Source organism: Typopeltis vanoorti, chromosome 3 (genome assembly GCF_054136105.1).
Source record: "Typopeltis vanoorti isolate ZY-2024b chromosome 3, IOZ_Tvanoo_1.0, whole genome shotgun sequence".
NCBI lineage: Eukaryota > Metazoa > Arthropoda > Arachnida > Uropygi > Thelyphonidae > Typopeltis > Typopeltis vanoorti.
This window is the reverse complement of record NC_143551.1, coordinates 157,682,225-157,698,584: the sequence shown is the minus strand read 5'-3', so window position 1 is coordinate 157,698,584 and position 16,360 is coordinate 157,682,225. Positions and strand designations below refer to the sequence as shown.

At 34.1% G+C, this 16,360-nt stretch overlaps 1 protein-coding gene across 1 annotated transcript in view; it reads left to right on the top strand.

The window, feature by feature from the left end:
• The window catches only part of LOC150108697 (uncharacterized), a 50,705-nt gene that overhangs the window by 7,366 nt on the left and 26,979 nt on the right, over window positions 1-16,360 (top strand). Inside the window, exons 2-3 of the mRNA XM_090416166.1 lie at window positions 4,710-4,847; window positions 15,977-16,063. Coding sequence (XP_090272292.1) covers window positions 4,710-4,847; window positions 15,977-16,063 — 225 coding nt within the window. The remainder of the gene's footprint in view (window positions 1-4,709; window positions 4,848-15,976; window positions 16,064-16,360) is intronic.

The window sequence follows — 16,360 nt, the reverse complement described above, 5'->3', positions numbered from 1 at the left end:
ATTCCCATGATTTCTACACTGTTTGTTGTAAAGTGAAAATCTGATCCTGACAGCCTCTATTTGGCCTGAATCCAGCTTGTTCTTCACCAAGTTTTTCTTCCACAATTCTTCTCAACCGTTTCTCAAGTATACTATTATAAATCTTACCAGGAACACTCAGTTTTTATATATGGGTACTATAGTGAGAGCTCTACTCCAATCATCGGGAATTTGCTCCTCTGTAAAGGCATTCTGAACTATGCAGTGTAGCCATTGTAGGACTTTCATACCACCATACTTCAGCATTTCTGGTCGAATATCATCTACTCCTGCTGCCTTTCCACATTTCAAGCCTTTGATGGCTTATTCCACTTCAAGTATGGATATGTATTCCTGACTGCATGCCTGGTCAGTGTTTTTTACCACTGTGCTGTCATCACTGCTTGTTTCATTTAGCAATTATTCGAAGTAATTACTCCATACTTCAAGCATATCCTTTTCTCCCATTTTCATGTCACCTTTATCATCTCCAACTCCATCGACAGCATGCTTTCCTCCATTTCTAAGCTTCTTCAACAACCTCCAGAATATTTTGACATTTTGATATTTATTTTCTATGTTCTTGCCAAAGTCCTCCCATGACTTTTGTTTAGCTAGTTTTACAAAGTGTTTAGCTTTCTTACATGTGTCTCTATATTTTCTAAGAGCTCAAGCTGATTTATTTGCCAGGGACTTTTGATATGCTTTCTTCTTTTCCTTCAGTGCCTCTTTAACTTCCTGTGTCCACCATGGAGTTCTGATTTTTCTATCCTTGCAGGCAACCTCACTACATGCCTCTCTGGCTTAATAAATCAGGGTTTCTTCAAGGCTTGCTACTGAATCCCCAAGACTTGGTTCCTATTCTCAAACTCTTTCATTTTTTTCTTCAATAATCTTTGTGTATTTTAGTCTACAGATCACATCTGAGAGTTGCTGAACTTTTATTCGCTTTAAAACTTTCTTACATGTCATTCTTTTCAATATGAAATTCAATTTTATCCTGCTCATGACGAAATAGTAATCACTATCAATTTCAAATCCCCTGTACACTCTGATGTCCTTCACCAGGGAGAAAACATCATTATTAACAATAACATAGTCAGTGAGACTTTTCTTATTCCTTGCCTCTTCTCTCCATGTGAATTTGTGCACATTTTTATGTTGGAACATGGTGTTAGTAATAACCAGTCCATGTCCTGAGCAGAAATCCAATAGGTATTTGCCATTATTATTAGCTGCCTCTTTTCTCCAAATTTTTCCAAAATATTTTTCCTTGTCTGACAATCATTTCCTACTCTGCTATTTAGATCCCCAACAAGGACCAACTTTTCCTTTTTCATTGTGTCAGTTGCTTTCTCTAAAGCAGTGTTTCTCAAACTTTTTCCAACTATGGAACACTTCACAAATCTTGAAAATTTTCACTGAACACCTTGGTTATTTTATAACGTATACATTAATAATTAATTAGTAATTTAGCAGATTTTTTATTATTAATCAATAATTGATAATTAATTATTAATTAATAATTAATTAAATATGAATCAAACCATCATTAAATTAATTTGTGCTGTCAAATTAATTTAAAAATGACAAATTCCAGAACTTCTCGCAGAACTCCAATTCACCTTCGGCTGAACACCGATTAAGAACCACTGCTCTAAAGCCTCAAAAAATTCCTCCACTTCTACCTTAGTAGAACCTTCTGTGGGACCATAGGTACAAATAAGTCTCGTAGTCCAGTTCCCCATTATGATGACTGCCTGCCATTCAAGAAGATTAGCCTCATATTTAGTGTTGAATACTATGACCACTCCTTCTTTTCCTTGATTGTCATTGCCTGAATATAACATTTTGTATTTATTGCTCAGAAAGATCTCACCGGTTTTTGTCTTTTTTGTTTCAGTCACCCCAATTATGTCGATCTGATACTTATCTAATTCCTCAGCTAGCTCCATTTCTTTGCCATTCTGGCTTCTTATGTTGATAGTACCAATCTTTAACTCTGGTGATGTTGAGTTGGGGTGTGTTTTCAGATTTGTTGCAGTAGCTGACTTTTCGCTGTTTACCCTGGTTCCCTGGCAAAAACAACGGGGGCCTTATTTAACCGGGCGACACCCCAGCCGGCATGAAATTTTGTCATGTTGTACCATCATTTTTTTTTTGGTTTAAGCCAATAAGAATACAGTTTGGTCAGCTAAATTCCAAATTGCCAGCCCATCCTCTTTCGTTCAGTATACAGGTAGATATCCAACAGGGTGCACCACAAGAAGGTGAGGACTGAACGTTAGGTCAGAAGCCCTGGTCAGTTCTCTGCATTCTTTTAAGGCTATGTGGAGGGCTCCTCTCAGTTATACAGCTTTGACCCTTAAGCAACCCAGATTTCAAGAACTTGATTTAAAAAAAAAAAAAAAAAAAGCTTTCATAACATCTTTTCAAAAAATGGATACAGAGTGTTTTGAATCATTATACAACTAACTATACTCATTTTCTTCTATAAATAAGTTAAATAAATACTTATTTATATATATAAGTATTTATTTAATTAATTTATTTATCATTTATTTATTAATATATACTTATTCTTGTGATAATATTGTAAATTAGCTTATAGAATATATATCATTGAAATGAGAAAGGGAAGTGCAACTATTATTATTGGAACTGTAAATTGAATTTGCAGTCAACCATAGAATGTCATTAATGTATACAAAGAAGAAAGTAAATGAAAGAATGTATCCCTGTGGTACCCTTACATTAAATGCAAAGTTTAAGAATAAATAGCCATCTACTATCAAATAATATGTGGAAAGGAGAGAAAGCTGGCAACCTGAATACAGGTCAGAAGATATACCACAAAGAGTTTGAAAAAGCTTTTGTGCCAAACATGATCAAATGTCATAGAAATATTATTATACAGGTATCTTCATGGAGTCAAAGGACCCATTGCAGGAGATCCACTTGGACACTCACCTCTGAATCTTCTCTATCACTTCTTCATCCCCATGGGATCCAGGTGACTGTATCTGCACACAGCAGTTCACATGTTGCCTTATAAAGGGTAACAATAACTTCTCTATCCTGGTAAGATTTATGCAGGTATACTTAAGAAACGGTTGAGAAGGAGTGTGGAAGGGAAGCTTGGTGAAGAACAAGCTGGCTTCAGGCAAAATAGAGGCTGTCAGGATCAGATTTTCACTTTAAGAAAAATAGTTGAGAAATCATGGAAATAGAACAAAGATCTGTATTTAAGTTTTGTGGACCTGCAAAAGGCATATGACAAGGTGCAAAGATAAAAGCTATTCAAAACACTACAGTGATATGGTGTCATGGGGCATTATATCAAGCAATACTTAGTCTTTGAGTTGTAAGTCAGCAGTTAGAATTGAAGGAAGTATGGGAAGATGGTTTGATGTTAAATCTGGTGTCAGAAAAGGATGTACATTATCCCCTCTGTTATTCCTTATCTGTATGGATCGCATGCTGAAGGAAAGTGGTATTAAACCTGATATCAGAATTGGAGATGTTAATGTTAGCTCTTTATTGTATACAGATGATGTTATACTTTTAAATAAATCCGGTACAAATCTGCAAGATTTCCTCAGTAAATTGAATAATTGTTGTATTAGATTTGATATCAAGGTCAGCAATAACAAGACAAAGACAATCAAAATAGGAAGTAGCATTGAAAATATGAACTGCATTGTGAATGGAGAACCTAGCAAAATAGTTCAGCTACTTAGGCATGATTTTTAGTGAAGATGGTAAGTATCATCAGAATCAACAAAACTGGTATGGTCAGAAGTCAACTGAATAAAGTTATATGGAATAAGAAAGAAATTTGTCAAAACACTAAATTAGCTATATACAAGACAGTGTTCAAACCAATTTTAACTTATGGATCACAGCTGGGTTAGATATAAAACACTTGACCAAAGATTGGAGACCACAAATATGAGAGTCCTGAAAAAGATTAGTGGCATGAACAGATGGCATCAATGGCGATATCATATTAAAAATGAGGATATTGGGAGAGAGCTTGACATTGTTAGCATCCAGGAATATGTTAGCAGAGCTAATCTCAGGTGGTATGATCACTTCAGCAGAATGGGAGAGGAAAGATTAGCAAAACAAGTGTTCTCTGGCAGGTTAACAGGAAAAAGATCCAGATGAAGACCAAGATATAGGTGGATTGATACAGTATAAAGTGCATTAGAAGACAGAAATATAAGATTTGATAATGTTGGAGTCTTGGCAGATACTAAATTGATTTAGAGGAAAATTATTGATAGGAAGTTAGTAATGATGTAAGTCCTTCATGTAGTACTCTCATAATATCCTGTACACCCCTTGAGGGTACATGTCAGAAATTTGATGATGAATCAAATACAATCTGAAATTAACATATAATTCTGTATAATAAATAATTCTATTAATTTATGTACATAAGAGTAAAAAATTTGTTTACTCGATCTGTACTATATAGATTAATACATTTTTCAGTTTTGGTTAAAATAATATTTGTTCAACATTTCACTTTGCTTCATACATATCAAGTAATTTATAATTTTTTTAATCAGTTTGTTTATTGTATGAATTGATAATATTAGAATATTATTTTCATGATATTTGTACTTTATATATATATATATATATAATGTATTTTTTTTTGTTTTGTTTTATTGATTTAACAGGAATAAATCTTCATAATAAAGAATTTTCCAAGAAAACAAAACATAAAAGGATCCGTCTTGATCCTCAGCAACATAAAACTGTATCCCAAATTTTGGATGATTTAGCACAATCAGAAAAGTCAAAAAAACATAAAAAAGGTATGGTGCTTATCATTCTAGTGAAGAAGAAAATATTGACTTTCATAATTGAATACTTTAATTAGAATAAGATAGTTTGACATCTTTCAAACCATTTATAATTATTTATAATTTATATAAATATAAATATTTAATATTTATAATATTAATATTTAATATTTATATAATATAAATATTTATAATTTATAACGTTAAGGATGCTTTGATCATTTCACATTTTCTTATCTGAAACTGAGCACTCATTATTAATTGAAATTTTATTTCCCAGCAACATTCTGCTGTTAACCTTTGACTTTCTATTAAAATAACATTTCATCATATGCAAGCATATGACGAGATGTTTTTTTAAAATAATGAAATGATATTTAGCTAACCTTTTCTAATAATTGGCCTGAAACTAATTATTATCAGATAGTATCTGCATTCACAATAGTAGCAATTCATTGGGCAGGATGATGCATACAGCAGATGAACCCACAAGTCAAAGGCAGCATTCTTAAGCCCCAGTCAGCAGATGTCAGGCAGCAACCAGCTGTTATACTAAAGCCATTAAATATAACTAAAACTCCAAGTCATGAAACATATAACAAAATGGGTAAATAAAAATGCTAGGGTGTCTCCCACCCCACTCCATCAAGTGACAGATCAGTCATTCAGGTCAAAGGCAGCATTCTTAAGCCCCAGTCAGCAGATGTCAGGCAGCAACCAGCTGTTACACTAAAGCCATTAAATATAACTAAAACTCCAAGTCATGAAACGTATAACAAAATGGGTAAATAAAAATGCTAGGGTGTCTCCCACCCCACTCCATCAAGTGACAGATCAGTCATTCAGGCCCATCAACAGATAATAAAATTTCAAATAGCAACTTCGAATGTGGACACAATAACCAGACACATTGCTAGAACATTTCATCGCTTTATTACATTGCTAAATTAGGTAAAGTTTTAAATCAAAGACATGATTTCAAGAGACAAAATGGAATGGATCGAAATCATGGAATATTGGAAATGTATGCAAATTCATCTACCACAGCAAGGTAGCAAATCTTAACAGAGTTGGTGCAGTGATTAACGGTGAACTTCAGGGGCATATTACTCGAATAAGTGATTGCATAATCACTGTTAAATTAGCACTCAATGGGCATTCGATGGATAATACATGAGAATTATCTCTACTTATGTCCTACAAACTGGCTGCAGTAGAAAAGCAGCTGTTCCGGAACGATTTTGATGATTATATGAAGTCTATACCAGTAAATGAAATTAAATATACGAGTAGTGATTTCAACAGCCATATAGGAAGGTCAACTGAACCTACCAAATTCATGGTAACCAAGGTATGGATCTATAAACCCATTGGGTGAAGATATACTACACTTTGTGTCAGTATATGATTTAGCATTTATTAATACCATCTTCACAAAACCTACAGGACACCTTATTACATATGAAAGTAGCATCTAAGCACTCAGATTGATTATATTATGGCAGACCACCTGTCCCTCAAGACCTTCAAAGACTGTAGGTAGCAGAGCTTCTGATGCTGAACCCAGTAATGGCTCTGGTTCAGTGACGTTTAAAATCAGATGGCATAAACTTGACCAGCAGGAGGGATGAAATAAAATGTTGGTTGACTTTCAACACTGCACTAAACACTATGTAGACATATTGAATTGACCTATAAATGGCAGCAAGGTAACCTGATTATGAATTTTTTCGTAATAAGATGATCCTCTTCAAACAATGGTGGCAAACTAAAACTGAAGAAGACCATATTTCATATCATGCAGGAAAGAAGAGAAAACTGTAGTACAACAAAAGCTGGTAGTGCATATGATTTTTATGCATGACTTAAAATGGCCAAAAACAATAAGGATATCTTCAAGATCACAACACAATGACATCATAGTTCAAAAGACATCAAAGAAAGTCAAATATGAGGACAAAAGACAGATGGAAGGAGTATTACCATCACCTGCTAAATGAAACCTCGGAAGCTTCACATCACTCAGATGAAGATGTTGACATGGGCCAGAGGTGTTAGCATGCTGGATAAAATGCATAATAAACTCATTTTGTAGGAGCTTCAATGTAAAATCTATTTCTAACAAAATAACCAAGCACCAGCTTAGATGCACTTTAGATCACATGGCGTGGAGGTAATGGAAGTGTGTATGGAACTGAGGGGATGCGGTAGACCCCATTTAACATGAATTTCCCTTTAAAAAATAACCTCCAGTTAGAGACATCAACACAACCCAGGACAGAATATCCTGGCAATTACAGACTAGGAAAGCCAATGACAAGTGAAGTGGAATAATGGTGAGGACAAAGAAGAAAAGTATAATAATATAAACAACTATAAACAACTTTGTATACTAAATGTGTCTGCTGCTGCTTCATGCCACTGTAAGCCATTTCTATTAAGGCCTTGTGCGATGTTGTCAGCCCATTTCATTTGTGGCCAAGCTGTTTTTCTGACCCTTTCTGATCACTCTGAATAATCATATTGACCAAGAAATATTCTTGCATTCTGAATAGTGTAAAGGAGGTGGCTGACAGCTCCTTTAATGTATTTCATCATTATTCACATGGATATTGTCACTACCAAAATACTCTTTTAAGTGCAGATTGAAGGCTTCAAGTCTTATATTATTATTATTATATAACATCTCCAGGGAGTCTGAAGACTCATTGAGGGAGGACACCTACTCTACCTCTCTCTCCGCCAACTACAATGAACCCCGGCTACACCAACGCCATCTACTGCCCCACCACCACTAGTGTTTTCACAGGCATCCATGCGCACGGCAGGATTCAGACCCACAGCCTTTTGACTGGACAAGCAGATGTGCTAACCAGGCTGGCTTTTATCATTCATGCATTTGCAAGTTTCAACTCTGCAATGCAAAATGAAAAGAATCAGACTATTGTATACATTCAGTTTTGTACTTAGTATTATTCTGCTGTCTTTCCAAACATTCCGTAAGTTTCAAATACTCTAGAAACTGTTACGTTTTATTAAAGGTAATTGAAGACTTGCTCTTATAGAACATCCTTTAAGAAAGAAGAATCATCTTTATTACTTGTTTTTGTTGCCTTATTTTTCTTGACATTGATAATCAAACCCAAAAGTAAAGTATTCTTGATAAGAAATTCCTCTTTTTATCTTTTACCAATATTATTATTATTATTGTATGGGCACCTCCATGGAATCCGAAGGCTCATTGTGGGAGACCCAAACTATCATACCTCTCCTTGAACCTTAAGACAATGCACTCACAACTGACTCTGGTAATCTATTCCACTCATTCACAACTCTCCAAACAAAAAAAATCTAGTCCTCACACTCCTACTAATCACACTTTTATTAATTTCCAGGGATAACTCATTATTCTGGCCCTCCTGCCAAGTGCTGAAACATTTTCCCTGCATCAGTCCTATAAAACCCTTAAAGCAACTTAAATGTTTCTATCATATCCCCTCTTTTTCTCTTGTCAACCTACTTCTTCAATCCATACACCCTCAATCTATCTTCGTAGGGAACATTCTACAGACCACTCACCATCTCGGTCACTTGCCTCTTAATCTTCTCTGCCACTTCCTCATCCCACAAGAAATCCAGTAGAAACATCTGGATTACTTGACAGTAAAGATGCAGATGTATCTGTACCGTGCCATCAATGTGCCTTATAAAGAAGAATAACAACTTATCTCTACTTGTTAATGTGTGCTTCAATAGCCTAGTAATCTTATGAGCAACCTTAGCATTATGTCCTCTAAACTTTAACTCTCTGTCTATCATCATTCCTAAATCTCCAGCTTCTTCAATTTCATAGAGTACAGTGCAATCAATGTGATACACAGCTTGCAATCTCTTTATCCTGAAATGCATAACTTCACATTTCTCCACATTGAACTGATATCTGTTATCTTTTGCCCATACTGACAACCTATTTAAATCATCCTGCAAGCTTTCCAAGTTGCCTTGATTAACTATTACTCTACCTAATTTTGCATCATCAACAAACAACTGAATATTTCCTTTCAAGTTATTTCCCATATCATTTATGTACAAATTAAACTGCAGTGATCCTAGCACTGAACCTTGTGGCACACTGCTAGTCACCTGTTTTTGCTTTGATTCTGCCTCTCTATACCACTTTTTGATATCTGTCCAGCAGCCACTCTCTTATCCAGTATCCATTATCCAACTCTGCTGTTACTCTGTTATAAAAAGATATTAAATTACTAAGGCTACCATGTTGCCCCTCATACAGTATCATATTTTTATCCACCCATTCTTGAATTCTCTTTTTGACCAATTTTTCCAATACCTTTATCACTACATAAAGTAGTGATAAAGGTACTAGATACTATTTGGTCTATAATTTGCTACTACAGTCTTAGAGAGATAAAGAGGCTAGTCAGAGGTATTGCTAGTTCCCTTGCACATTCTCGCAAAACCTGAGCTGATATCCCATCTAATCCCACAGCTGTATTTACATTGAGATTTTGCAATATCCTAAGAACCTCCAATTCATCCACCTCTGTTCCTACATTAGTATCTGTCACATATGTTAAAGCAATCTCACTAGGATGAACAAAGAAGTTTAAATGTGAAGTATCATACTAACCAGGCTGCTTGTATAGAGAGACATTTGACTCCATATCTCAGATTATCCCAGCATTCCATAATGCACAGACACCTTTTAGATATCTATATTGCCATGCATGCATTATGGGAAGGTTCAGACTGGTTTCAGCCTTTATTGAGCTCTCATGAGTGCATCTTAGGACTGTGTCATTACTGAGGAGTAAATCAATGCAGAAGTCATATATTTGATATACATATAGCAAAATGGTGTATCATATTAACAAAATATTTTGAGAGAAAGTTATAGGAAATTTTTGCTTGGTCAGAAAGTATATTATGTATATACTTATATATTATACGTATATGCATATTTTTAATACGTATATATTAAGTATAAGCATATTATACTTATCAAGAAGCATTTGCATGTAAAATATCTTCACCACTAGGCTACTTATATATATATATATATATATATATATTGTTATGCATTATGGGAAGAATCGCTGTTCAGACTAGTTTTAACCTTTATTGAAGTCTCATCAGTGGGGAGCTATATCTATGGGGATTGAGTGGTCAGTATATCTTATAAGAAAACTTCTGTACTGAATAACCTACATGTATTAATGACTTGTGAAAAGTTAAGTTATTATTATTAATAATAACTTTACTCCATAAATAACTTTATCTTACATTCCAACAGTTTGTTTTTGATGTGTTTGATGTGTTCATAAATAAAGCATTAAAAAAAAATGAACAGCATATACACTAAAGTACATATGTGCTGTGGTCTATTATGTGGTGGCATATATATATATATATATATATTTACATGCCACCACATAATACACACACACACATACACACATGAAATTCTCTCCCCCACTATGCATGACAAAGGGGGGGGGGGGATTTTAATCAAAGTAATGATTTTAATTATAGGACCGATGTTTGGTTCTGATTATTTATTTATATAAACAAAACAAATTTGAATTGGATAAAACACAATAAAAAAAAAATCCTACTACTGCACAATGGGAGGCATGTGTCTTACAGTATGACAGATATTTGCAAATCATAGATTTAAGGAATTTTTATGTAACTATTCTGCATTGCTCTATAGATTATACAGGTCCGTCACTCCATTGGTACTGGAGATAATGATGCTGTCCACCTATAGGTTGTTTTCCATTGCAATAGCAATGTTCATCATTATAGACTCATTTTGCATTTGTATTGCAAATAAACAACTTGCCAAAGAATTTTGAATGAGGTTAGAGTTGTATAGTTATCATGAACTAGAAATAAGGAGCCGGAGAGCGATGTAGCTTAGTAGTAACACTGCTGCTTTAGAGAAACTTTCTTAATTTCAGGTGATCAGGCAAAGAAATGTGTGAAACTTGTGGTTATATATTCTTTGAGTGTAGTATCTCAACAGATGTTAAGATAGAGAATGTATAACACTGGGAGCTAAATAGTTAATGTGAGATCAGATTCCTCAGAGTTATGATTATAGTTCTCATGTTCTTGTAGTTTCACTCAATTCACTTTTTAACAGGACACATGCTACATGACACTACACAAAAGTAAGATGAATCATTTTAGATGCAGTGGGATTACCATAATTTTTTTTTTTCACTCCTGTGGAATCTTTCCTGTTCTGAGGCTCAAATTGTACAGCATGGTCAAAAGAATAGCCAGTTCAGTTTCACTCTTTTAATATCCATGCTGATATCCCATCAGTCCCTATTGCTGAATTCATATTCAGTTTGTGCAATAGTTCTAGTAGTAAATGCAGTAGTAAACAACTGTTGTATGGAAAGCAAAGTCTGAGTATGAAAAAAAAAAACTTCCTCTGCAAGCTAAAGACAAATCAAAAGGATATATGTTGGTTGATAGCTTTTTGCAAAGTGGGCACTCATTAGTTTGACATCTTTGCTTCTTTCACCTGCATACAATCTGCCTTCAGTAGAGTTATTCTTTCTTCTATTTGCAGTATAACAATAGAATCCTTTTGGGTTGTCTTCAGCTTGCAGGGCAATTTTTTTTTTTTTTTTTTTCATACTTAGACCTAGCTTTCTATACAACAGTTGTGACTCTTTGTTGTGCTGTTTATAATTTTCATAACTGACATCATCCTTATGCACATGGTATTCCTTCCACATCATCTTTTTCTTATGAATCTTATGCCTAATAAGATTACACATCCATTTCACTCCTATCCTATTTATTTTTCAAACTCTAGGGAGACATTCCAGTATTGCATCATTTAAGCATTTTTTAAATGATTCCTATGCAGTGTCGATATTCTCCCCATTCAACAGCCAGTAACCATGGTGCAGAACCCAGCATGCTCCTCAGTTGGTCATAATTTTTTGCTTTTTTAGGTTAGCATGTAATTTTTTCTGAATGGAATCTTTATAAACCCTCACTTCCCAAGTGAGTACTGCATAATTACTGTCATTAACTGGAGATAGAATAGATATGAAGTAGCAGTGAGTGAGTAAATGCAATGTCTGTTATGAGTCAACTGTTGTATGGAAAGCAAAGTCTGAGTATGAAAAAACATTTTGGAAGTTGTCTCACAAAAGCTCAATAAATTCAGTTTCATTTTCTCAATACTTTACTATTATCCATTCAACATGCGGATAATTTAAATTCCCATTTAAATTGCTCATTTGCTTCTGAATAATCCGGTACAGATATTCAGGATTATTTAACTAAATTGCATAGCAAATTTAGCACGAAAGTTAGCAATAAAAATATAAAATTATAAAGAATGGCAGGTATGTGAAAAGCATTAAATGCATTATCAATGGAGGACATGTAGAACAAGTAAAATATTTGCACTATTTAAGTTAAATTTTTAGTGATGATGGCAAATTAAATATGAATATAAAACAGAATATGTAAAGCTGGTATGGTAAGGAGTCAGCTGAATAAATTCATATGGAATATGAGAGAAATGAATTAAAACACTAAAGTATCTATATACAAGACAGTATTCAAACTTATTTCAACTTACAGATCTGAGTTGGATTAGAAATAAACCAGTTGATTAAAGACTAGTAACCACAAATATGATAGTTTTGAGGGGAGTGAAAAGATGGCATCAATGACTTTCACCTTCTTCTCACATAAGGATACATATCCCCCCAATGCCAGACTCTGTGACTAGCCGGTTGAGGTCTCTTGAAAAGTTGCAATAAGGAAAAAATAGTGGACCCTGCATTAAGTGGGATAAAGAATACTAGAAAGAAGAAGAAGAAAAAGGAATGTTTATCCAGATTAGTTTGGCTCATTTCATGTTTGTATAATTTGAGTCAACTCAGGAACGATTCCACATGAATAGAATCAATGTATGATAGTTCCATTGTACGTGGATTGTGCAAATACTGATGTGTCTAACTACTGACCTATCAACATCTTTGGAGAAATTAAGATTTTAGGGAAGTTGGTAAGAACTGTTATTCAAAAATGGGTTGACAGACATGCTATACTTTGCAAAGAACAACATGAGTTATTAAAGTGAGGACGTTTTAACAATTTGCCCATATTTTATAATAATATTATGGCTGAGTTGCATAAAGGAAATGGATAAACTATGATACTGTTGGACTTTGCTAAGGCATTTGATAGAATACTACATGGAAGGTTGTTGCATAAACTAGAGAACATGGGATTGAAATATATGAATAAATGGGTGGCTGATAGGCAGATATCAGAATGTGTTATGTGTTTGTGTGTGCAAGAGGGAGGGGGGTGAATCTATCAAATTTAAGGTGACCAGTGGTGCACTCCCAGATATCTGAGAAAGTCCTGACATGAACAAACAGAGGTGAACCATGTGTTTCATCCTGCAAAACAACAATTTAACAGACATAATACACTGGCCTCATAGCCTGAGTTGCTTTATCTGTAAATCTTAAATATCCTGATAGGAGATGTTCAGTTGTTTGTTGATGATGCAGAGATAGGTGGGGGAAATCAGTTATGCTATAGTTCGCCCACTGTTTGTAGTTCTCTGCTTGGCATCTTGCCAAGAATAGTCAATTCATGCTGAAAGGATGTACAAATTGGTCGCCAACACGCAAAATCAAAATCACGTGCTTTATAGGTAAAATTTTCCAACTGTTATACAAGCAACATAGTTAACTACAATAATCATAAAAGAGAAGTTAATTTTCTGACCTGTAATAATAAACAACTCATCCCACAATACGGACTGATTATCCTATTATTGGAATGGATTCTCCTTTTTCTAACATGCGCAGAAGTGTCAAAGGATCTCTAATCGGTGGGCGAACTATACTAATGTACAGAATGATTTGAATAAGCTAGAACAATGGACAATTGATAATTATTGTAAATTCAGTGTTAGTAAGTGTAAAATTATGGAATTTGGCATGATGAGATTTCCAACCACATATTGTATTATGCTAAGAGAAACTGATGACACTAGGGATTTTTGGTGGATAGGAATTTAACATTCAAGAGTCACATTGCATAAGGTGAGTACAATTCAGAGGATAATTGCAATGCTGAAATGATCACTGATAATGTAAGGATATGGAAGTCATTTTGCCTCTTTACAAAGCCTTGATACAACTGCACTGAACAACTGCGTGGCAGATTTAGTCTACTGGGTTCGGAGGGAATAAAGAAGCTAAGAAAAAAAATGGAAAGAAGTTGCAAAGATTATATCGGGATTATGAAATGTAGATTATGAGGACAGATTGAGAATATGTGTACTTAGAGACACTGGTAAAAAGAAGAAAGCGTGGTGATATGATAGATATCTTTAAATTTCTGAAATGGTGTTATAGGTTATCAACTGATGAAATTTTTTGCTATTGTATGGGAGGAGAGGAGAAGGGGATATCTTAAGAAATTCCCGAGACCTACATTTTTTTTCTCACAGAGCAGTGACTGAGTGAGTGGAACAGTTAGCCTTGTTGAAATAGTGAGTGTATCCAGTGTGAATGAGTAAGAGAAAGTATGACAGCTGGTGTGGGTGATCTATGCCTTCCTCATTGAGTCCTTGACTCCCTCGAGCTCTCAGGTAATAATAATATTCCATCACTAGGTAAGAAATAAGCAAATGATTGGGTTTTCTCTAAAGATAAAATGATACTTGCATATCCTATTTTCTTATTGTCATATTCCATTAAGACAAAATCAGTAATAATTGACAAAACTGGTATTTGTAATGACTAGCATCCCTCTTCTAATTAATATAAATCAAGTGGATATTAAATCTAGCATTATTTCAAAGCTGAATGTGGAAACTATGAAAGTTTCATTTAAAAAAAAAAAAAAAAAGATTGACCAGAGAGCTTACGGGAATACACTCGCCGGCATTCACGAGTTGCCCTAGCACAGATCACTTAGAAGTCATGAGTGCTTGCCCAAGTGTCCATATATTCACCTTTTGGCTCTTTATTTTAGTAAAAACCCTCTTCTAATTTTTTTTAACTCATCAACTAAAAATTTTCACTTGTCATGGACAAATATTTTTTATGCCCTGAACTTAAGTTTTGTTTCTTACTTATAAATTAAAATTTAAAATTGTTTCAAGTTAAAATTTAACATCTTTACTCAAGTTTTTTTTTTTTTAACTCAATTTGGTCAACTTTTTGAGTGATTCATATGCCTGCTCATATATTCATTTCCCATTTTGTTTAAATGATTATCATCTTACTTCAGAATAGTTATGCTTTGCCATTCTGAAATGCAGTGTACAAATTTTAACCCAGCGCTGGTGAGGTGGGAAAATGTAACAAAAAATGTGGTGTATTATAGAAATCCATATCTTTTTAATCAATATTAGTGGATTCTTCCTCACAGTCTTGTTCTATATCAGAACTCATGGCTACTGACTAATTCTAAATCAATTTCACTATCATCATCTCCGCTAAATGGCTCCTCGTCTGTCAATGCGTCATCTATATATATAGTTAACATAACTTCTGTTCTTCTTACTCATAACTCATCTGGTAAAAAAAGATATTATTCTCAAAATACCCTCTAAATATTTACAAAAACATATTTGCCTATAGTTGGTATGTAAAAATATAGAAGACATAAATAGACACAGCAGTAACGATAATATTTTAGTAGAATATACTTGAAAACAACTTAATTTTTGGAAGTAAATATAGTCACACTTTTGTTAAGGTGGGGTCTGGTGGACCCCAGCACACTTTACACCTCTGCACACTAAACTTGCTTGCACGCAACAGTCTGTCGTCTATGGCGTTGAGTAGCGGGTTACAGGAGGGGAAGCTATACTGGGGCAGACTCACTGCCATGCATTGCTAAAAAGTTATAGTCCATTTAAAATCTTTGGGATCTATGACACCCCACCTTACTAACTCCAGGTTAAGCTAATACAAAATACAAATTGTAATTTGTATTAGCTTAAAGCAAAACTTACACTATAAATAGTACAACAAAATAATGTTATTTTTCTTTAATCTTCAATCTATAATCCTTTGGTATTCATTAATTAATTTTATATTTATGAATAGGTAAAGTTTTTTTTGGAAGAACGAAGAGAGCATCAAATTTTGAAGAACTCCAGAAAAGGATCCACACAAAAATCGAAGAATTAGAAGGTGGTGTTAATAATGTTTAACTTGTTATGAAGTAAATAATTCCATTATATATATCTCAAAAAAATTAGACAGTGGGCACTATTTTAGTAACATTGCTTCCTTATTTTTTTGAGAGATTTGTATAATATTTTTGTGTGTGTAAGATGTTCTTATATTTAAAAAAAATAATAATAATTTGTGCGATGAATCCTTTTCTCTGTTGGCATAGTACTGACCAAACAAAGTTCTCAGGAAGCCCTGGTCTCTGAAAGATATACTTGTTCTTGTTAAATAACACATACTTCAAGCATGAACATC